Here is a 23,098-nt window from a genome sequence, read left to right as displayed (position 1 = left end):
ACCTGGAATGTGAAGGTGGGAGGTGGCGAATGAGTTTTTTTTTCTTTTGCATGAATTCCATCCACTGCCTCTTCATGAAGAGCCTGAGAGAGTAAAAAAAAAAAAAAGAAGCAGCTCCTTCCATCTCTCTGCCACCTTCCTCTACCTGCTGTCCCTCGTCGATCTCCGGCAAAACTTGGCGGCAGATGTTGCTGTGCGAAGTTGGCTCTGAAGTGCCTCCCCGGCTCCCTGGTCTCACCCACAACACAGTCAAACCACATTAGATCTCTTTATCTGTGCCTGGGGCGAGTTCGGCACTGCAGCTGTGTCCACCCCCTCTCTACCTTTGATGCTGAAGGCCCTCGGGCGCTAAATGTGAGACCATGGAAAAAAAAAAGTTTCACTCTCATTTTCCGTCTCTCTTCTGCATCTGCTGACAATCCAGTGGTTTGACTCCGGGCGGCAGCAGAGGAAGGGGGGGGGGGGAGCTGGGTGGTGAGTGAGGGGGTGGACATCGGAGTCCCTGTGCTGAACAGATGTCTGCGACAACCTGCTTCCTTACACCTGTACGAGTCCTTGTAACCTCACAGATCCAGGCTGCTGAAAGATTCATGACCCTGGAGGTTTCCTGTCGGCCATCAAAGACCGCCATCTAGACCCCCCCCGCCCCCATCTCTGCCTTCATGCTCCCCCCCCCCACCCACCCCACAGCACCGCTGCACTCTGCCGTCTCCACCTCACCTGCCAGTGAAGTTGCTGACTTTGTCTTCAGACAGAATCTCACCTGACGGGCGGCTTCTTACAGACCTGCAACTGTTGGAGGCTCGTTGGTGACCAGCGGCGCGTCGATGTCCCCCGTCACCGAGGGATTTAAATAATGAAGGTTTGTAGGTTTTGAGACGTTTCTCCAACTCTTTCTGGACTGGAACTGAACAGGGAACGCAACTTAATGCTTTTGGTGCAGGATAATCAGGTGGGCAGGAGTTACACTGCGGAGAACAGAAGTAGTTGTTTTTCTGTCTGAGATGGATCCTGGTGAACGGACGGAGCAGTTTTACTCACAGTCAGGTGCATGGACAGAGCCAGGGGGTGGCCAGTGGTGGCCATAGATTAATCTTCAGCCACCCCAATCACTTGAGGAATCCATACTTTTAAACAATATAAAACTAGAAAGCAGTTTCTTCAAATGACAGGAGTGGTCAGTTGGCATATATTTGGCTTGTATGTTTGGTATACAATTTGTAATAAGCTGTGTTTGATTTGGCGGTGGCCATCTTGGATTTTGACATGACAACCCAATTTTCAACGGTGACCTTTCTTATGTCTAGATGCAGACACACAACAAAATGGAAGTCGGCACATGTATTATTTTCCAAGTTATCATACTCACAAGATTAACGTCTTTACATATATGGTGGCAGCCATCTTCGATGTGGCAACCCTAATTTCGAATGGAACCGTTCTTACACCAAGATGCAGCCACATACGTTTAAAATTATCACGCTCATCAGACAGACAGAAGGTTTTCCAACCCCCCTCCCACACACACACACACACACTTCACAATGGGGGTGGGGGACATTATGACGGGTTTTTTTATCTTACAAAAACAATTATCTTCAACATTTTTAAATTTAATTAAATTGTACAAATGCTTTAAACAAATAAAAATTTTGGTAAATTAATTTACAGAGTAAATTCCCACACTCCTGTTGACCAGTATCTGAAGATTTAAAACATCCAAAGTGGTTCTGGGATTAGCTGAACAGCGCTGCAGTGACAACCTGTAGACCAACAGCTGCCAGGTTTTCTGCAACTGTTTCCTTCTTTTTCTACAGCTGGAAACTTTAATCCACACATGAGTAATTTATAGCCTAACGTCATCCTACAAATAAAAATCATCTGGTTCCTGTTCTCTGACCTCGGACATGAGCGAAAACACCCACTCTGGTGATGCAGATATATTTTTTAATTGATTGCACAACGTGTTGGGAATAATTTGTTTTGTCTATTGAGACCATCTCATGTTTCTCCTGCTTTCGAGCAGATGAAGAGAAGTAGGGAGCATAAATAAAAAAATAAATGTGTAGGAAAATGTGGGAGTTTTTTTTTTCTAGTAGCATGCAACCCAACTGTAATTCATACAACTCATTGAGAGATTAGCTTACAGCTTTGTGTCCACAGAGGCTGCTGTGGATTTTTAAAGTGGGAGCTGTATTAGAGCAATAAATACATCTCAAAACATCTGCTTCATTCTGACTTAACGGCAGTTTGGAGCAACACGCTCTCCTAGCCGCCTGTTTGGCTTCAGAGTGTTGCTTTGCTTCCTCGTCTCTTGCAGAGGATGAGCAAAGTCGCCCGTTTGACCTTATTAGGTCGTCCCTGCCGTGTTTCCTTCTGTGAATCTCTGCAGCTGCAGCTCATGTCACCCTGTTTAGGTATGAACACACTGCACAACATGTGCCAGAAGCTTCCTCTGCTGACAGGAAACACAACTGTAAGACAATGCAGCAATAAATTAAGATCTAAACTTGAACCGTGATGACGCGGAGGATTGAAGAGAGGGTGACGACCACACCGAGGCCGAACATTTCTACCGAAGTACCAAAGAATAATCAGCTGAACGGACGAGTAGGGAGGGGACAAAACATTATTGGGACAAAATATTGTTGTGCTTCATCAAGCGATGAACCTTGGATGCTAACGCCATATATTAACGTTTTAAATGATAAATAAGGCACTAAATAAGCAAGGGAAGTTATCTGTAACTGTAGATTAAAGGCAACCAATGAAACGAGGTGGTTTTGATGATCGATACATCAGTTTATGATTGATCAGGAGTTTCTGTAGAAATGATACATCATGATGCTACCATGAGTCATTTATCCCATATCCTATCAAAGTGAGGTTGTCTGTGATTTGCATTTTTTAATGAGATTGAAATCTCCCCGAGATGAGGGGTTGTCACAAATGAAAAGTTGGTGGTTCGATCCCAGCTTCCCCCACCGCACCACTTCCACCCGCTGTGTATCGGTGTGTAAAAAGTTTTTTTCTTCCCACTGACTTACCTGGTCTGCAGAGGTGGGACGCATGATGGAGACCCGATCGTACTGCCGCCTCAGTAAAGCCCACACAGCATCAAGACGACCCTGATCAAACACAAGAAGTTACGTTTGGGAAAACTGTACTACGAGTTGTAACATTTTTATTCATCTTTTTCTTTTTAAACCCTCATTCAACCAAGAAACACACTATCGTTTACAGTTTTTCATTTTCTGTATTTTTTTTTTTTTTTGTGGTTAAAACCTTCTACATCTACTTTTGGAAACAGTTCTATGTTTAGCTAGCCTTTTGCTACTTTTATTAGCCTTTTGCTACTAGCTTCTAGCTAGCTTTTTGCAAACATTAACTACCATTTTGCTAATTTTAGCTTTAAGCTGGACTTCTGCTACTATTTTGCTTGTTGTGTTTCCTCTAGGTTACTCTATTGCTACTTTTAACACTCAACTAACCTTTTGTGCTTTTAAGTTCTGTCTGCTGTTTTACTAATTTTAGCTAAACTTTTCATTGTTTTACTTTTATTTAGCCTTTTGCTACTTTTAGTGTTTAGCTAATGTTTTGTTACTTTTAGCTCGTCATTCAGAACCCAGAATTCATATCAGATTTTTACAGGAGGGAATTTTTCTAGTTTCTTCTTATATTTATTTGATAGTTGACACATTTCATTTAGAAGACGGTACTTTATTTTATTTATTAAAGAAAATGTAAAAACACATAAAAGATTGAATAATAAGCCCATCAGTTTTTATGCTGCTTTAGGTTTTTCTTTACGTTTCTTAAATTAGGATGCTAGGATACTTTAGGATAGTAGTTGTTTTAAGTTTTCTTTTAAGTAAACCCGATGACGTGGTCACTAAAACCAAGCAGAAGCTGCAGAGCTCACCTTGATGGGAGTGTACCATTTGTTCTCAGCCTGACGGTTGGGAGGGGCAGATTTTGGAACTGGACGTTTGCTCATCGGCTCCTCCACGTCCTCAGGTATGGACACTTTTGCATTTTTGGCCATCTCCAGCCGGGCCCCCTCCTCAGTCGAACCCTTTTCTCCCCAGCGCACCTAAACAGGTTGAAAACGCACAGAAGGTCCAATAAAATGTGACTTCAATAATAAATGTATTTACTGCATTTCAGCAGAAAACCTCCTTGAGCCGACTTTGGGTTGCAAAAAAATAAAATGGCCTAATTCACAGCCTACAAGCTCACAGTGTTGCATTATGGTCCTAAAGCTTTACATTTTTCACATTTACTTAGTCTGAAGGCACCGTTTCATTACAAGTTCTGGTTAAAGTGCACAAAGAACTACAATGAACAAACCTTATGAGCCAAATAAATAAATGATGGGAATAACTCTTTACACTCTTTATGTTGGCTACACAGGATGAAGAGGGAGATGGGGGGTCTCTTCCTCAGTAATGAGGGTGTTGCTTTGATCTATGGTGGTGAAATACGAGTCGATTCAAAAGGCAAAGAGCTGAATTCACTGGTCTGTCTTTGTTCCAACCATCACCTGTGATCATGACCAAAAGAATGAGAATCCAGCTCAAGCAACTGAAATGAGCTCCCTCTGAAGGGTGGCCAGGCTCAGCGTGAGAAACAGGGTGAGGAGCTCTATGATCCAGGGAGAGCTTCGAGTAAAGATGCTTCTCCTCTGCTGTCAAAGGAGTCAGCTGTGGTCCATGCATCTGATTAGGATGCCTCCTAGATGCCGCCCTTTGGAGGTTTCTTGGGTACATCATATGTACCCAGGTTATGTAGGTACATACAGGTTTACGTACATACGTACAGGTTTTCCTCCTGGACCTGTTGCCTTCAAGACCAGACCATGCATAAGCAGAAGGTGGGATGGATTGAGGAATGGATGAATGGACATACTGTAGATTCAACCGATTGTTTTTAATAAAACTGACCAAGTTTTGTCCAATGGTGCCATGACGTTCAAAAAGTGAGAAGCCAATAAAACTTCCCAGCATGAATAACTGCATCACTGGGCGTAAAAGATTCAAAATCCTGGTTAGTAGATGCAGAAGACAACTCTAAACTGAGTTCAATACAGCTGGAACGCCATTAAAGTACAATTAATTACATAACTGGCATTCATCACGTGTGAAGGCCTGAACGCAACTTAAAGCACCAACAGCACAACCAGGAAATATTTGCTATAAGATAAATTTACGTCTAGAAAATGTTTCCTTCATCTTGAATTGTGTGCACATGTGCATGCGGTGTCAGGAGTGTGTGTGTGTGTGAAGGCAAGTTTGTGTGTTAGTTAAGCTGTCCTGCTTTTTAATTGAAATCATCACATCTGTTGCAAGGAGGAGAAAAAAACTCTTCAGCCACATGAATAGGGAGAGGTGATTAATTAGCGACACATTTTTTAAGCTGTAGGTTAAGCCGTGACAATATAGAACAGCTTTTCAGAATCATCTCTGGGATACTTTGCGGGCATGCTGCTTCATCAAGAACAGAGAGCCCTGTGATGAATAAAAGATACGTCGTCACCTCAGCGAGCTCAATAATTGTTTGAAACATTGTCGGCGACAACAGAGAGGTGGAGGTTTTCCACGATGTATAGACGGGCCTGTCAGTGTCCTTTTAATCTTTTTTTTTTTGTTGTTATTTTTAAAAAATATTTTCACAAACAAGGCACTAGTTCTAAAAACGTTTTCATTCACAAAAACATGATCCAAAGTGCTGTGGTGACGATGCCACTCCTGTAAGTGATGATGTAACGCTGCTTAAAAACAAAAACAGGAAACAAGACGTGGAGCAAATGCATAAAGCACATGTCAGGTGGACGTTTTTTAGTCTGTACGTAATATAGCTTAGCGCTACGTCAGTGCCGGCAGTCGTTGACGACGGGTGGGGGTTGACAGTTTGGTCAGGTAGGCAAGGCGCTCAGTTATGTTGACAGGGCGGGGCACCCTCCTGTGGTAGGGGTAACACTGATATACTGTAGTACAGAGTTTATGGTTGAAGCCTGTGGTTAATTTGTAAACCAAATGATGCCAGACACAACATGTGTGTGTGTGATTGATGGGGGGGGGGGGGTCTGAGGGTCCTCCTCCAGAAAATTTTGAATAAAGTAGATGCCATTTCCTGCATTCTGGCATATTTTCACAAGTTGTTAAACATATATGTTTACCTACTGATACATTTGTAAACACTTGATTCAATAACTATTATAGAGAGCAACAAGAAGTAGCCTGACCAACAGCTCTCCTTGTGTGAATAGAGCGTCAATTCTCGGCCGTTTAGTTGTACAATGAGACTTTTTTTAATGAAAGTAAATTGGACTATCTTTTTGACATATTGAACACTGTTATTTTGACAAATTGGTGCTGTTGTTTTGATACATGACGTATGTCATGTGATCACCCATCAAACGTTTCTCTCGTGTTTTTAATAAATAATCAAAATTTTATTAATGACCCACTTAAACTGTAAAACCGATCTGCAAATTAGTTTTGCTGTTTAATTATTTTTTTGTATTTTTAATTAAATTGCCCATGACTGTACTTTTAGGGGGAAAGATTTTTATTAAGAGCAGAAGCGGAAAAGCTTACGTGAAGGGGCAGCTCTAACACGGTTTTTGGAAGCTCGTAAGTGGCTGTTATGTTTAAAATGAGTGTCTATGTAATTATTTTCAGATTACTTGTCCAATGTAGGTTTTATTTGTTCAAGGCAGTCAAATTTGTTCAAAAATTAGTAAGCCTGAGAGACACTGGATCCAAGCAAACAGTTACCAGAACCCACCCTGTCAAAATAAGAGAGTTCCCAGATCCTGTTCAGACAGGATGTAGCTTAAAATAAGCCCTGGTTGAAACTGTAAACAGGACAAGAATAAAAAGACGAGGACAGCAAATACAAATGCAAGTACTGAATTATTTTTGTGGACTGCCAACAATATACTTATACTTTGTCCTACATTAAACTACAGGACCACAAAGGGCTGGAGTATTGACTGTTGGTCTAAATAAATCTATACGATGGACTCGTTTCAGGCTGTTTCAGCAAAGGATGAGTGAAAAGAAAGGTTTACCCCATGATGCTTAAAGCAAATTGGAATAAATTCTTCACACACACACAAGTGTCTGCCTTTTAAAACTATTTTTCACTTCTTGTGTTTTACGAATGTATCCTGTTGACTTTCTTCTCAAGTATTTGTTTCCGTATTGTTGACAGTTAAAAAAAATTGGGAAAAATTACTTTTGGATACTTGCTTTGCTTTATTTAAGGCACCGTTATTGATCATTGGCTTTGTTGGTTTGTTGAAGTAATACAGGATACAAAGGTTTTGCTTGAGAAACTGGACTCTGTGGTGCAAACGCAGGAATGTCATATGTTTTTATGTCAGCCGCGCTTTAAATTGCAGGTGAGGCAGGAGGTGAAATCATGACAGTTTTCAAAAAGTTGTGTTCACTCTGTCCTCACAAAAAAGCAACCGTGGTGTTTTAAGATTTTCTCACGTTCACAAGAGAAGACGGAGAGGTGAAAATCGGGCCTGTGTTTCAGCAGCATTCGTCTAGATTTAGTAGACCCTAAAGGATGCTGGGAAAACTCAGGTATGACACCACCTTCCTCAGGGCTGAGATGGGTGTGAGGAAGAGCTGGGAAACAAGAGAAGAAAACCAAGAGTTAAAGAAGGGGGGGTGGAGAGGGGATCCGAGCGAGGTGGATGTGTCAAGCTGACAGCAGCACTCAATCTTTCACCAAGTAATGACTTGATCCAATCAGGACAAGATGGCAGGACCTGTCATGTTGGAAGCATCAGTGGAGTGACGAGGACAGCGTTTGGACCAGTCAGTCAGGCGGCCGCTCTGCCTGCAGCCTGCCTAACTCAACAAACTTCTAAGCTCACAGGAAAAACTGAGCGTCAGCAGGTTTCAGGATACACGTCACCTCCTGCTGTTTAGGATCTTTGCACAACTTCAGCTGTTCTAGCAGCACGGTGGTTAAGTTCTGACCTCCATGCGTTTGATCCCTCCGGCTCCTCTTCCTCCATAATACGAGGCATCCACAGTCGGCCATTTGTTCTTTGGCAGCGGTTCAGGTTCCTGGAAAAGATGAGAAATATGCCAAACGTTTGCATAAATGAAAAATAGTTACAAAAATAAGGAAGCGCAAGATTGTTGCTGCGTTTTAATCAGGAAGGAAGAGATTTAAGCCATTATCTCTGCCTCAGACATGGATTTGAGCGACTTCATTTCAAGTCATTTCAAAAAGTTCATGAAAGTCCACCCTTTATTAATTCTAGGGTTTTAATACCAGGTCAGTTTTAATACCAGTGGTTTTCTGTCTCAGTCTCTCAGATGTTGTGGAGGAGTTTCGACCCACTTTTCCTTCCAGCGTTGCTTCGGTTCATCAAAGTTTGGCTGACATCGTTTTCTGCAAAGCTCTCTTAAGGTCCACCAAAGCATTTCAGTCAGGCTAAAGTGTGAACTATGACTGGACCGTTTGTTTTTTATTTATTTATTAATTTATTAATCATTGTGTTGTAGATTATTTGCTGTAATTATAGATATCTACAAGAGATCATGGTCATCTTAATGACTGCAAGGTGCCCAAACCATCAGCCCTCCACCACCGTGCTTCACAGTTGAAATGAGGCGTTTTTGCTGATATGTGTCATTTTCTTCAAACATGCTGCAGTGCATTATGGGTAAATGTCTATATGTTGATCTCATCTGTCCAAAGGACATTGTTTCAGAAGTCTTGGTGGTCGTTCAGACGCAGATTTGCAAATCCAAGTTGTGCTGCAACACTTCCAAATAACCAGTTCTTGTTCAGTCTTTAAAACAAATTTTACCTTTTTAAAGTTCACTTTAAAACAGGGCTGAAGGGGCCCAATTATAATAAAAGCACAATACTTGTTTTATGATTTTGTGTCTTCTGTGTACAATAAATAGTTCATTGTTCTCTGTATTTTGCTGCATACTCACAGGTGGAGGGGGACGAGAAGGTGGAGGAGGTGGCGGAGGGTCTTTGATGACCTGAATAAACAAATAAAAAAATAAAAGGAGCGTCAGCACATTCCACCAGGAGACATATACAGACACACAGACCTCATCGAGACACGGACACGGCTGACAGGGTTGATTCGTGACGGGTGACGCAGCCGAACAGAGACGTCCCTGAGCTCGTCTCTCGATGGCAACACGGCCAGGCTGCGTTTTCTCACTGCAACTGGTGTCCCATCGCCCCGCTGACTACTGATTACAAGGATCCTGCTTGTAAACCAACATCAGGGGCCCCCCGTGCAAAATAAAGAAAAGCTAAAAACCAACTTGTTGACAGGGGAGTCTTTGGGGTGAGCGGCGTTGCCCGTTTAGCTCTTAATTAATTGGACGAGGTTCAGTGCTCCAAAGCAATCCCCCCCAATCATAAAGTCCTGAGGAGTTAATTAGCTCCGATGAGATACGGAGGAGGCTTGGGCTCAGCTCCAAGTCCTGTCTGGAGGGATGAGTGGCAGCAAGCACGCAGAAAACATTAAAAACCCACACACGGCACACCTCTGTCACAGCAGAGTGACCAGCCCAGCGGCAGTGCTCTGGATGACATGACACCTGAGGAGCAGGTTGTCAACAATGTGAGTCCACTCAAAGACAGATGTCTCCACTGGACTTGTCCAGATGTGCACAGCAAAGCAAAGAGAAGTTCGACGGCGGCATTTGTCAGGTGTCAGTCAGAAGCTCCACATCCTCGTGTCCAGCTTTGCACACCAGGACTGAGGACAACGCCGCCACTCGGTCAACAGCAACACACCTGGGACAAGACAGAAGCTTGAAGACATGAAGACATGAGCTTCTTCTAACAGGTTTCAGCTTGTAGGACTAGGCACGCTCCTGAGTGTGCTGAAGACGAAGCGTAAGCTCAGAGGAGACCGTGTTTATGCTGTGGCAGCTCCTAAAGAACGACCTTCCCATGAACATCAGACAGGCCTGTTCCCTGTCTGTTTTCAAATCCCTTCTTAAAACTCCTCCCTGGCCTTTGACACCATCTGAAATGTTGACTTTTAATTATTTTAATCGTTCTTTATTGTCTGGTTATATGATAATGTTTTATTATGTGTACAGCACTTTGGTTCTGCGGGTGTTTAGCCCCAAGCTGGACTTAGAAGCTCCTCAGGACAGATCTCCAATCTCTGTGTGGTGGACAACGTTCCCTGCACCTGCATCACCGTGTGGCACAGCAGCTGCACTGCTCCTGACAGGATGGCTCTGCAGAGGGTGGTTAAGACTGCACAGATAACAGAGGGGAGCAGCCTTCCCACCACCACGGACCTCTACACGTCACGATGCAGGGGGCGGGCGCTCCGCATCATGAAGGACTCTACTCATCCTGCGCACAGTCGGTTCCAGCCTCTCCCCTCAAGCTGGGATGGTATGGCATGGGCTGTTTACTTATTTCAAGGTAAACCATGGTGTTAAAGACAAAGTCTCTCCACCTCACTGGTCACATGGTCTCCTACTTGCCTCCTTCAGTTGTGTGCAGCAGAGGTGGGATCACTCCAACGTTAAATTAATGTAGAACCATGTGTAGTTAGAGTCGTTTCGTCTGGACAGAGAGGAGCACAGAGCCTGCGCACCTGATAAACTCCAAGGCTTCGTCTATGTGTGAGAAGCATTGTAAAAAGACTCTTCTTTAAACTGTCCGTGGGCAGACCTTATGACTGGAGCTCCATGTAACATCTGTGTAAGCCTGTGTGTTAACTCTGCCCCCCCTTTGCAAGGAGTAAACTGGGTTGAAAAATCTTGTGTCCTCATAGTGGCTTATTTGATTAAGGATTTGATGACAGGATAATTAATTAATCCAACATTAAACTTCTATAAACATAAAAAATTAAAAAAATATATGGTACTCCGGTGTCTCAGTCGCAGAGAGATTTGATTAGAGAAAGTTTTTAGTTTTCAAGATGTTTTCTGGACTTGAATTCAACAGGAAGTGCAAGTAAACCTTACTGTTTTTGGTGCACGATGTTTAAGCGAGTAGGTGCTACATTGTGTAGAAGAACAGGTTTTCTTTACTTTGCTTATCCGAGGCAGCGTAGAGTGATAGATCCTGACGAGTAAGGAGCAACTTTATCCACCACCAGGTGCAATGGTGGAGCCAGAGGGTGGCCAATGGTGGCCTTGGGCACCATAGATTTATCTTTAGCCACCCCACCTCTTTAGCTCAATTTGTGATCATGTTCACAACATGCACGGGTGGACGTAGAGTATTTCCAATTGCCCCTCTTTGCTCTGTGACAAGGGACAAAAAGACAACGTGGGTCAGTCGTCCATTTTATCTGGTGGATAACGCAGTCAGTCATGACTCGACTACCTGCCTCTGTTTTTAAAGTAACAGTTTTTTGGAAGTTTGCATGCTAGCAGCCAAAATATATATAGCCTACTACTGCAGGCTTGCTATGTAGGCTAAAACTTGCTAATTAATTATCATTAAATCAGGCTCCTTTGTTACTTTACATAGAGCAGAACAGCAGGAAGTACTGACACAATTACTTAAGAATTAACCTAAATAAAAACAGCTAGTTGATGCTGGTATTTTAGCTTTAAGCTACTGTACTGTTTAGCTGCTGTGTAACTGCGTTCTGTTCTGCTTTATTAAGTTTTAACAATTCAGTGTGAGCATCTAAAACGCATCATCAGTCACTCAGCGCTCAGCATGCTCTGCATTCACACAGAAAATTCAGTTTCTCTAGTTTGCATAAGGCTTCTAAGTAGAAGTTGGCAATAAATAATAATAAGTTTTATACTGTTCAGTTTTGCACCCACACACTCCTAACTCTCTGAGATAAGACGATCTTTAACGGCCACCTTCAAACACACCGATGGACTCTAGCAGCAAACACAAGTAGGTGGCAGATAAACACCGAGGGCACGGCTCAACTTGATGCGTGGTGAAGGAAAAGGACTCGAACGCTGATTTATCCATCTTCAAAGTCAGACAGAAGTCAGAGCTGGCTGTGCACATGCTAACGTGGTTCAGGATGGGAAAAAAGAGCAATGTATTTATGGCCTATCATAGATCCAAACAGCTGTTTCAGGCCCAGTTAAGCTCGGGGATACCGTCAGATTCACATCACTGTTATTAGAATAATGAAAAACAATCAATTAGGGTTAATTAATTTCTCTTTGACACACAACTGGCTGTACGCAAATCCTGCAAAAGGTCTGCAGACGACCTCTCCATACGCTGATTAACAGCATTTCAGCCACACCTTACGTTGAGGGGATTATCTCTTTTTATTAAGTAATTAAGCAGCAGATTCCCTGCACATGTTGTGGGCTAACTAAAGCATTACACAAATGATGAAGCTCTGCTACTCTTTCCCAGCAACCTGATGGACAGATGTGAGCTCTCTGCAATGTGGCGGCATAATTAAAAACTAAACCGCGGGATACTTAGCCATCTGACACCAACCCACCACAGCCTCGACACCGGCAAGAATCGGACCAATCAGAAGCACTCGGGGCACCGTCCACATATGGCTGTCCTTGTGACTGCCCAACTGGGCTGGAAAATCTGCTCCATAAGAGCTCAAACGATGCATCAAGCTGTTTAGGGAGGTTTATTATGACGGATCAGTGGCAGGTAACATATTTGGAAGTTTTAAAATGATTTAAGCTAACCTGGATTTCACTAGAAACAAGCGGTACGCCAATATTCCCGTCGCTGAGGGGTTTGAACAGTGAATGTTTGTGGTTTTCAAGATGAGTGTTTTTCTAGACTGGAATTAAACAGAATGCGAAGAAACCTTCAACTGAACTGCTCAGGGGGCCACAGTTACTGAAAGCAGCTCAGGGGTTAGACATCCAGCAGTTATTGTCATGAAGTACGTTTGTTTTACAGTTTAAAATCTAGTTTAATTTAAAAATTAACCCACTGGTGGGTCGAACTGAGCTCAGCTGTGGGTCTGATTTGGCCCCTGGGCCACCAGTTGAAAGCCCTGCTTAATGTTTCTGGTGCCCGATATTCAAATGGGGAGGAGTTACACTGTGTATAGGAATGAAGGAAGTTTGTTTGTTTTGTCTGTAGCCCAGAGTGATGGATCCTGGTGAGTGGAAAGAGACATTTTATCCACCACCAGCTGCAGTGGTGGAGCCAGGGGGTGGCCAATGGTGACCTTGACAACCATAGTTATCCACTGGCCACCCCAATCATTTGACAAACTATACTTTTAAGCAATATAAAAACTAGAAAGCATGGTTTGCTCGAATGATAGAGGTGGTCTGTGTTACATGTATAAATATGACGGTGGTCATCTTGGATTTTGATGCGGCCGCCCAGTTTTCGATAGTGACCTGTCTTTTGTCTAGATGTAGCCACACCCCAAAATGGGAGTCAGTACCTCAGTTGTTCTGTTGCTCACAAATGCACAAATGGAAGGTATTTCCCTCAGGGGAGACAAAAAGTCATGTTTTTATTGATGCACAAACAAAACTGACATCCTATTATAAACATAATCAGATGCTAAATAGTTAATAGCACAAAATGAGTTAAAAATGTTTCCAAAGGTATTTCAGACTGTGCAGTAAGTAAATCATGAACATTCACACTGTTGCTTTCCTATTTATAGGGTGGTCTGTACATTTTTGGACTCTAGTTCTGAAAACTTTGTACAATTTTAACCAAACATCTACCAAAAAGTTCTGGCTCAATTATTAACATGGTGCCATGACTTTAGGTGTTCGTTATATTTTCTAAATAATTTACCTTTACTTATGAAGATTTTATCCCAAGAAACATATTGACATTTCTTTCATTTTTTCAAAAACATTAAAAAAATATATAAATAAAAATTCTGACTTCTAATGCTGCTATTAGCTTTTAGCTACTGTCTTGTCAAGTTTAGCTTTTGGCTAGTTTTATTTATTTATTTATTAACATTACAGTTTTATTAATTTCATCTTTAAATACTATTTTCTTAATTGTAACTTTAAGCTCATTCTGGATTTTAACTAAGATTTTTGTTAATTTTAGCTAGTTTATTTTAGCTTCTGTTCTTCTCGTTTTAACCAACAGTTCCATTAATAATTCATTCTTCAACAAATATTAGTGAAGTCATTCAGCTCTTAGCCAATTTTTTGATTTAAACTAAATGTACGCAGTTCCGAGCTTCATTTCCAAACAAATCATAAACAAAGAAGTCACTGCTCCGCAGCCGAAATGACCTCTCGGCTGGCGTCGGTCCATGTGGGTAGAGACAGAGGAAGACGGGGATTGTGGGAGAGAGGTTGGGCACGTCTGTTTGTGTGTGCGTGGCCTCATCCCGACTGCTGAAACCTGGCAGACTGAGGGTTTAAATATTAACAAGCCACACATGGCCCTCCTCTTCTGCCTCGTCCCTCGATGGAAGGCAACAGCAGCTCCCTCCATCAAGACAAACACGTCTGCGGCCAGACATGCTGCAGGGGGTTTACATTTTAATGCCTTTGTTGGTTTTCCAAAATATGCTTCCATCTCATCCTGGATGGGATCCCTTCAGGTCCACAAAGCCAGGTGACGTCTATCATTTCAGGGGTGAGTGAGGTGAGGTGGTGGTGGTGGGGGGGAGTGGGGGGGGGGTGTATTTGCCTTCATCAGATCTCAACAGAAAAGGGCTCAGAGAAAGAGGTGGCACATGCCATCTGTACCCCCTCTTCCACAGCCGCAAACAATAATCTGTTGTGGATTTCTGTAATTGGTTAAAAGAAAGAGAAAAGTGGTAATCTATGGTTTTTTTTTATTCCTCCTTATTTAGAGAAACAAATTAGATTTTTTTTAATAACTAGCATTATAATCAGATTCCTAATCAAGTAATTTATTATAAAAAAAAAACAATACATTTAGTATTTCTTACATTGCCAAAATGTTTCTTTGTGCAACCTCAATTCTTAAAAAAAGTAGAAACATTGTTTGAAAATAAATAAAAAGAAAAACAGAATTCAATACAGTAGTCCCTCGCTACTTCACGGTTCATTAATCGCAGACTCGCTCTATCGCAGTTTATCAAAATAAGATTGGACCCGACACACAACTGGCTGATTGATGGATGAGCCGCATGATCGGCAGGGAAATTTTATTTAAAATGAATTATTTTAAATTATTTAGCACCTCCTGCACCTTTGTGCAGTCCACACTGCAGGAGAAACTCCCTGCTGCGGCTGATCAGCTGATCTCCGTGCAGAGCAGAGAAGTGGGCGTGGCCAAGAGCGCTTGCAGGTGGCTGAGAGCAGCGGAGGCAGGGAGCTGAAATCATGACATTCTGTGCCCTTTTAGAATGTTTAGAGTTTAGAAACATTGCTTAGAATATTGCAAGAGTGTGGGAAGGGTTTAAAATGCCTTACTATATATTTAAACATATATAAATACTAAAATAAACTACTACTTACTACTTGTACTACTTTGCAGTTTTCCCACTTATCGCAGGGCTTCAGGGTACAGATCCCCGCGATAAACGAGGGACTACTTTGCAAAATAAAACCTGATTTTATTTACACTGAAACATCATGAATATATAAAATGTTGAAACTAGGAAATATATTTTGTAAAAGGTACGTAAATTTGATATTTTATGGCAGCAACATATCCCAGAAGAGTTGGGACGATGCAAAAAAGGCTCTAAAGAGAAGTGATTTGATTGATAAACATTTTGCATCTAATTACATGAGTGGGCAGCAGGTACGTAAGAGGACTGGATATAAAAATATATTTTAGAGAGGCTGAATCTCTCAGACGTAAAGATGGGCCGAGGCTGACCAGTCTGGAAAAAAATAAACAGTCTAAATATTGGTGACAAATTTATGATTAATGTTCCTGAATGGAAAAATGTGAAGACACTGAATCTCCCATCATCTACAGTTCATAATGTCATGAATCATGAATCTACAGATCTGAAGCATCTACAACTCTGAGCTCAAAGGACGAGGACTGAGAGTCAACATGGGATGGTCGTGATGTTCGGGCCCTCAGGGGCCACTGCATTAAAACCAGGCCTGGTTCTGTTCTGGACTCAGGAACTCTTCCACTGATCATTGTCTATGAAGACAGTTCATCCACAAATGCTGCTTAAAGCTCTATCAGACAAAGAAGAAGCCAGATGTGAACACCATCCAGAACCAGTCCAGTCCAGTCTCCTCTGGACCAGAGCTCATTTAAAATGTACTGAGGTGAAGAAGAGAACTGTTCTGAGGTCAGATGGATCCATAATTAAAATTCATTCTGGAAACCACACCACATCCTCTAAACTAAAGAAAGGAGGGCACAGTTCAAAGAGTCTGCCTCTCTGATAGTATAGGGGTGCATTAGCGCCTCTGGCATGGACAGCTTACGCTTCTGCCAATGAAATGCGTAGATACAGGTTTTAGAACAACATATGCCGACATTCTGTAGAAAATAAATACATTCAGCAAAGACCCAGGAACAACTAGAATCCTCCATTACATCAAAATGAGACTTTCCCACCAAAACCTCCAACAACTGGGCTCCTCAGGTCCTCCAAAACCTTCAACATCTGGTCTCCTCAAGTCCTCCAAAACCTTCAACATCTGGTGTCCTCAAGTCTGCCAAAACCTTCAACATCTGGTCTCCTCAAGTCCTCCAAAACCTTCAACATCTGGTGTCCTCAAGTCTGCCAAAACCTTCAACATCTGGTCTCAAGTCCTCCAAAACCTTCAATATCTGGTCTCCTTTGGTCCTCCAAAACCTCCATCAACTGGTCTCATCAGGTCCTCCAAAACCTTCAATATCTGGTCTCATCAGGTCCTCCAAAACCTCCAACATCTGGTCTCATCAGGTCCTCCAAAACCTTCAATATCTGGTCTCATCAGGTCCTCCAAAACCTCCAACAACTGGTCTCCTCAGGTCCTCCAAAACCTCCAACATCTGGTCTCCTCAGGTCCTCCAAAACCTCCAACATCTGGTCTCCTCAGGTCCTGGAAGTTGATGTTAGAAGTAGTGGAGATGCATCACAGAGGAAACATGGACCAGAACTGACTGAGACATTTTTCTGCCATAAAATATTATAATTTATTTCAAGTTTCATTATTTGATGTTTATTATGTTCTATGGTGAATAAAATTCAAGAGTTTATGAGATTTACAAATGATTGGATTTTTATTTTTATTTCACAGCATCCTGACTTTTTGTGAATTGAGGTTGTACAGAGCCTGCCATGTTTAAAAATCAAAAAAGTATTTTTCCTTACGTTGCCCTTATACTTCGATGCACTTTGACTTTGTTCTAATCTGATCTAATCTTGTTTTCAGAAGAAGAAAGACTTTAAATAAAAAACTGACGACGGCTGCTGGGACCAGCCTGAGATACTGGATGGTTGTTGAACCTCCAGATTTAAACAACTGGAGAAATGTAAAAAAAAAAAAAGTTTTTTAAGCTGTTATTTTCCCACAAACTACAGATATACATCAAAATAAAACAATGAAATGACAGATGACGATGAAAACAACAGACAAAGAAGGAAAAGGGAAAAAGAAACATAAAAAGCAGCTGAGAATAACAAGCTGATTGACAAGATCAGGAAACGGTTTAATCTGGAGCATCAACAGATTTAATGGGATTAAAGCAGAAAAAAATCTCCGGCATCATTAGGACTTACTTCTGTCCCAGGGTAGGTCCGTCTCCAGGTTTTACAAACAGATACTTCAGCCGCTGTCACTCACATCCTTTTCCTGCTAATCCATGCTTTGTTTTGTCAGAAATAAAAATAACTTTGTTGTTTTTTTTTATCTCGGGAGTTAATCTCGTGGAGTCGTTAGCTGCAGATCGACAGGATGTGGCTTCTTCACTTCCTCTCTGAGGTTGAGAAACCACCGCGGCTGAACGGGGTCAAAGGAAGGTGACGAGACTGAGAAGATGCTGAAGAACAGTCTGACCCTCACTCTCCTGCTGGTCTTTACTGGTGGGCAGTTTGGAAAATACTCCACTATTTGCAGACGACTTGTGCTTTATTATCGCAGGCTTTGTTTGCAGCTAAAAGATGTTTGCATGGGTCCGTATATAAAAAAGGCAAATGTTCTCACTTGAAACTCTTGAAATTGGAGGAAGTGGCGATGAAACGGAGTTGTTTTTGATTTTTTAAGAGAAATGTCCAACATTTTTCATGAATTTTGTTGTTTTATTAACACACCTGTGCTGCCTGCCTGTATAGTCGACATATAAAGCAGCTGTGGTTAACCACAGTGAATATGATGGTTATGAGACTCACCACGGTGCAGCAGAGAGGCCAGAACCACCACATGAGGGCCAAAGCCACAAGAGCCAGAAGCACCAGGATAACTATCACCAACCCATCAGACTACAAGAGAACATAACCAGAACAACTTATCAAACATGTTCACTGGTGTTTTACATCCAAAAACACAGAAAATAATTAACTATTGGTTAAAGTGTGAACATATTCTTTCATTCATTCAACCTTTATTTATTCAGATTAGTCTCATTGAGCCTCCAGGACTCATTTACAAGATGTGATGAAGAGAAACAGGAACATTTATAATCCACCATCAAACACTGAAGGTCACTCATTTAGGAGGAAGATCCAAGAGAAAAACATTTCTTTATTCATTTCATGCCTTAACAATTTATTTATTTATTTATTATCAGAAAACAAGTTTTAAGATTACAAAAACAACTGCAGAGATAAATACAGCCATTAATGACCAATGCAGACATGTTCCTGTTTTTAGTTTTCTACATTCACCTTAGAATCTAGCTGTTTTTTTTTTTGTTTGTTACCTTTTCCTTTTAGCCATCCTATTTGTAAAAAAAAAAAAAAACCCTGCAGTATGACTTTTTATAATTGTTTATTGTTGTTGCTGTTGTCCATTGTTGTCATCACTCTTTGTTGAAATCAGGTCTCTCTTGTAAATGAGTCCTCGAGGCTCAATGGGATTACCTGAATAAATAAAGGTTGATTAAGACACAACGAAGTGTTTCTGAAAGAAAATCACAGGAGAAACAAAGAGATGAAGAGGAAGTTATCGTAACAAGAATACTGTGAATTTCATGGATTCAAACCGAGGCACAGGTTTGAACCCCCCCCCACCAACAAAGGAGCTCCTCAATACAAATGAATTGTATAATAATTACTTAGCTTGATGTGTGTTGTTTGATTCTGTGTGTTTCCAACTATTTGGACAATTTGATCTGGAATCTAAATTTTTATTTCTTCGTTTTGTTTTGTGTTTTTACTAATTTGCATTTATTCCTCCGTAGTTTGATCCCACCGCCTGTCGGCAGAGATCCGAACCGCAGGCAGCTTCAGGAGCAAGGGCGTCAGAAGCATCCGTAATGTGGGGGGGGGGGGACACAATGATGTGTGTAGGTGTGTGTGCGCGCGTGAAAAAAGGTGTTCACTAGTGAACAAAAAAGCAACATGTCACCTAGATTTCCTTTAATTCCACACATTTAAAACATGTTTCTCACCAAGTTTGTGTAAATTCAGCTGTGGGTTTAAAGTAATTTTAACTTTAATACATTTTAATACAGAGCGTCAGGTCGGCACTATTTGTGTTTATAGAGAAATAAAAACCATCACTACAAGTCTTTTTTACTTGTGTTCAACACGACTCATCTAAATGATGTTTCTCATGAAGCTTGAGGACAATAAGGTGTGGGGGTTTAAAGACATTTCAACTTTAATGCACCTGAACACACAGAGTCTCTTACACCTGCAGTGTCTTACAGCATCACAGTTACTGCTAAGCTAACATGCTACAGACGTAGCGCTCCACTTCTCTCCTCCTAACATGAATATATGTTTATGATCAACCCCCTGGTCCACAACTGCCCGCACAAACTCTCTAAACTGGCGAGCGAGCAACACAGAGGTGTCTCCATCTCCTCCACCTGTGCGCATTTTCTGCCAAGGCAGGGGGAGACGCACAGAAACACTGCAGGTGTTACACCATATTCTGTGACCACCGTATATTGTGACCGTGGCAACAGGTCGCTGTGTTTAGAGTTGGAGGTAACCAGGAAAACCTGGAGTGGAGTTTTAGTGGCCTGAGTATTCTCCTATTAATCAAGTGGAATGGATTTGTTCATAAAGAAAGAGAAACTGCGCAGACTGAACTAATGTTTTATAGTAAAAGTGGGGGGTCCAAATGAACGTTTTTTTAATGTGGGGGGTACTTGTCCCATTCACATATAATGGTTGCAATGCCTATGTTCAGGAGTCTCATTGGGTCAGCAACCGTCTGCTGGTTGCATCTCTCTCATACAGACACTCACGGGTGTCACATCAATTATATGTGAAGAGGACGTGACCACCCCCCCACAAACATTTTAAAAATGTTAATTTAGATCCCCCCCCCCACATTTATCATGAAATATTAGTTCACCCAGCGCAGTTATTTCTTCATGAACAAATCCGTTCCACTTGATTAATAGGAGAATACTCAAACCACTAAAAGTCCACTCCGGGTTTTCCTGGTTACCTACCACAACCCACCACATGCCGCGTTTCCTCAAGGTCACTTGGCTTGGTAGGACACTCATCTCTGAGGGTTTTTTTTTTTTGTCGACGGGGCGGGGGAAACAGCTCTTTGTTGCATACTAGCTTAGCGCTACATTAGTGTCGGCGGTTGTCGGCAGTTTAGGATGTGTGAAAGAAGCGGAGCGTGCTCTGCTCACACAAGGAGAGCTGTTGGTCAAACTTCTTGCTGTGCCGTGCTCTTTAAAATAGCTATTGAATCAAGGGTTTACATATGTAGGTAAACATAAATGTTTAACAACACGTTAAAATACACCAGAATGCAGGAAATGGCATCTACTTTGTTCAAAAATTTTAAACCCCCATACCCCCCACCACCACCACCAGTGTGTCCCCCCACATTACAAATGCTTCTGACGCCAGTTCAGCCGCTACCAACACCAGTGTTTCCCCTAACATTATACAAGCAGGGCACCCCGCCTACCAAACCCACCTGTCGAAAAACTGCCAGCACTGACATAGCACTAAGCTAACAGGCACTAAGCTAACAGGCACTAAGCTAACAGGCACTAAGCTAACAGGGCACAATACAGACGTGCTAGCTAAAATGCTACAGAGGTAGTCAGTGGCAGCGCTCCGTTCACTCACACTGAGCCAACCCCACCACCCCACCCCACCCTCCCCTAATCAACAAAATGAGGAAGAGCACCCCGACAAAGCAGGTAAGCTAAGTCAACTACGACACAAACGTGAGCACCAACAAATCATAAAGATATTGGTTTATAGCTGTGGCATGCAAGGGGCTGTGCAAATTAAAAGCATTCGTTAAGAAACATTTGTTTTTTCAGGTGTTTTAATTGTTTTAGAAGAAATAAAAGTGATTTAATTCAGACTTACACATGTGGACGCAGTGATGGTGTGGGCACCTGAGATAAATGTCTTGCCATTGTTGAGGCTGATAAGGACATCCATCGTTCTGAAAAATACATTTAAAAAAGGCACAATGGCGGTTATTTATACGTAGCAAAATACCAAAGCACAATTTAGAGCATTTGCACAACACAAACACAAAAAACGTTAAACAGAATTTAAACTCAACTACTTCGAAGTCGATTAACAAAAACTAATTGTGTTGAATCTTAACACTAACTCCGTCCACGCAACTCCACAGCTCAGTAACTTCATATATTTAAGCCATATATTCAAATATCTTCCGATATCGATGTGATTATAATAATAAAAAATAAATAAATAAATAAGAAGTGAGACTAGAACAAAGAGAAATTGAAAACAACAGCACAAAAACAAATGGTCAAACTGGAAGGGAGGAAATGTTCTCATTATTCCAGCCATCAGTGTGTGTGTGTGTGTGTGTGTGTGTGCGTGTGTGTGTGTGTGTGTGTGTGTGTGTGTGTATGAAACTTGACTCGCAGTAACAAGGCTCGTGAACTCCTACGACTTATTTAGAGGCAGAAATGGAGAGGCCAAAGCGGGTGCAATTAAAACCCTAATGATGAACGGCACCGCAATTTCCATATGTCTATTATGCCCAATCCAATTACGACAGGTTTAATGAGGACTCGGGACGTGGAGCGGGCGAAACGCTTCAAATCCTCCCTTCGACATAAAAAAGGAAAGCAGAGAAGGACGCCTGCAGAGTGGTATTGTGTGCGAGGGGCCAGCTGTGAGTGCACGGCGGTGTACTGGGGAGGCCTGCTTTAAAACCCATGCTGCAGAATAATAACAAGAGCGCTTCCTTTGCTGTGGATTGTGCCTGCGGCAGTGCCTTGGGCCAACGATTCTCCTGTGGTTCTGAACAGATGAGCAACTAGACCATGTGTCCATTACTGTGCAGTAAATTCTAAACATCCTGAACTGACTTCTTTGCACCTCACCTTGTTTGCCTCGATAAATATTTAAGACGGATCAAAGAACTTTGGTACAGGATGCTCTTTGACACTTCACCCAACTTGTTGATGTTCCACTTTACTTTTCTCTCACAAAACTGAACAAATCGAATATTTCATGCGTTTCCACTGGCAACGTTGGTTTTTATTTTAATTTTTTTTAACAAAACAGCTTTACAAAACAATGCATCTGCAGCACTAACAGCAAAACTGATGTCCAAAAGTAAATTCAGCTTTCACACTTTATATTTTCCACAATTTCTGCAATCTAACTTCTGCAGACCTTGTGCTATTTTAGCCTTTATTAAAGCAATGCTTAGTTTGTTCAGCAGATGAGTGTTATGATTGTTGGTTTTAATAACATTTCTTTAAAACATTTTCATTAACAAACATTATCCCCATAGAAAGACATTAAAATTTCCAAATCCTTTATTTTTTCTTTGATTCAGCATACGTGCTTTATTTTTTTCTTCTAATGCTACTTTTGGCTTTAAGCTAGCCATTTGTTACTGTTAGCTCATGTCCTGCTACTTTTAGATTTTAGCCACCTTTCTTTATTTTTTTACTTTTAACTAGCCTTTGGCTCTTTTGAACCAGCATTTAATATTTTCTTCTGGTACATTTAGCTTTAAGCTAGCCATTAAATTTAGCTCAATTTCTGCTATTTATAGTAAGCCAGCCATTTGCTACTTCTAGCCAGCCTTTTGCTACTTTACACCAG

At 41.7% G+C, this 23,098-nt stretch overlaps 1 protein-coding gene across 1 annotated transcript in view; it reads right to left on the bottom strand.

Annotated features, from left to right (window-relative positions):
- Positions 1-23,098, bottom strand: part of antxr2a (ANTXR cell adhesion molecule 2a) — a 92,922-nt gene that overhangs the window by 46,118 nt on the left and 23,706 nt on the right. Inside the window, exons 9-14 of the mRNA XM_037680158.1 lie at positions 21,368-21,446; positions 18,242-18,331; positions 8,976-9,026; positions 8,001-8,090; positions 3,923-4,093; positions 3,048-3,128 (exon numbers count right to left, since the gene is read on the bottom strand). Coding sequence (XP_037536086.1) covers positions 3,048-3,128; positions 3,923-4,093; positions 8,001-8,090; positions 8,976-9,026; positions 18,242-18,331; positions 21,368-21,446 — 562 coding nt within the window. The remainder of the gene's footprint in view (positions 1-3,047; positions 3,129-3,922; positions 4,094-8,000; positions 8,091-8,975; positions 9,027-18,241; positions 18,332-21,367; positions 21,447-23,098) is intronic.

Source organism: Nematolebias whitei, chromosome 8 (genome assembly GCF_014905685.2).
Source record: "Nematolebias whitei isolate Nwh7 chromosome 8, NemWhi1, whole genome shotgun sequence".
Lineage (NCBI taxonomy): Eukaryota > Metazoa > Chordata > Actinopteri > Cyprinodontiformes > Rivulidae > Nematolebias > Nematolebias whitei.
This window is presented reverse-complemented; position numbering and strand designations above follow the sequence as displayed.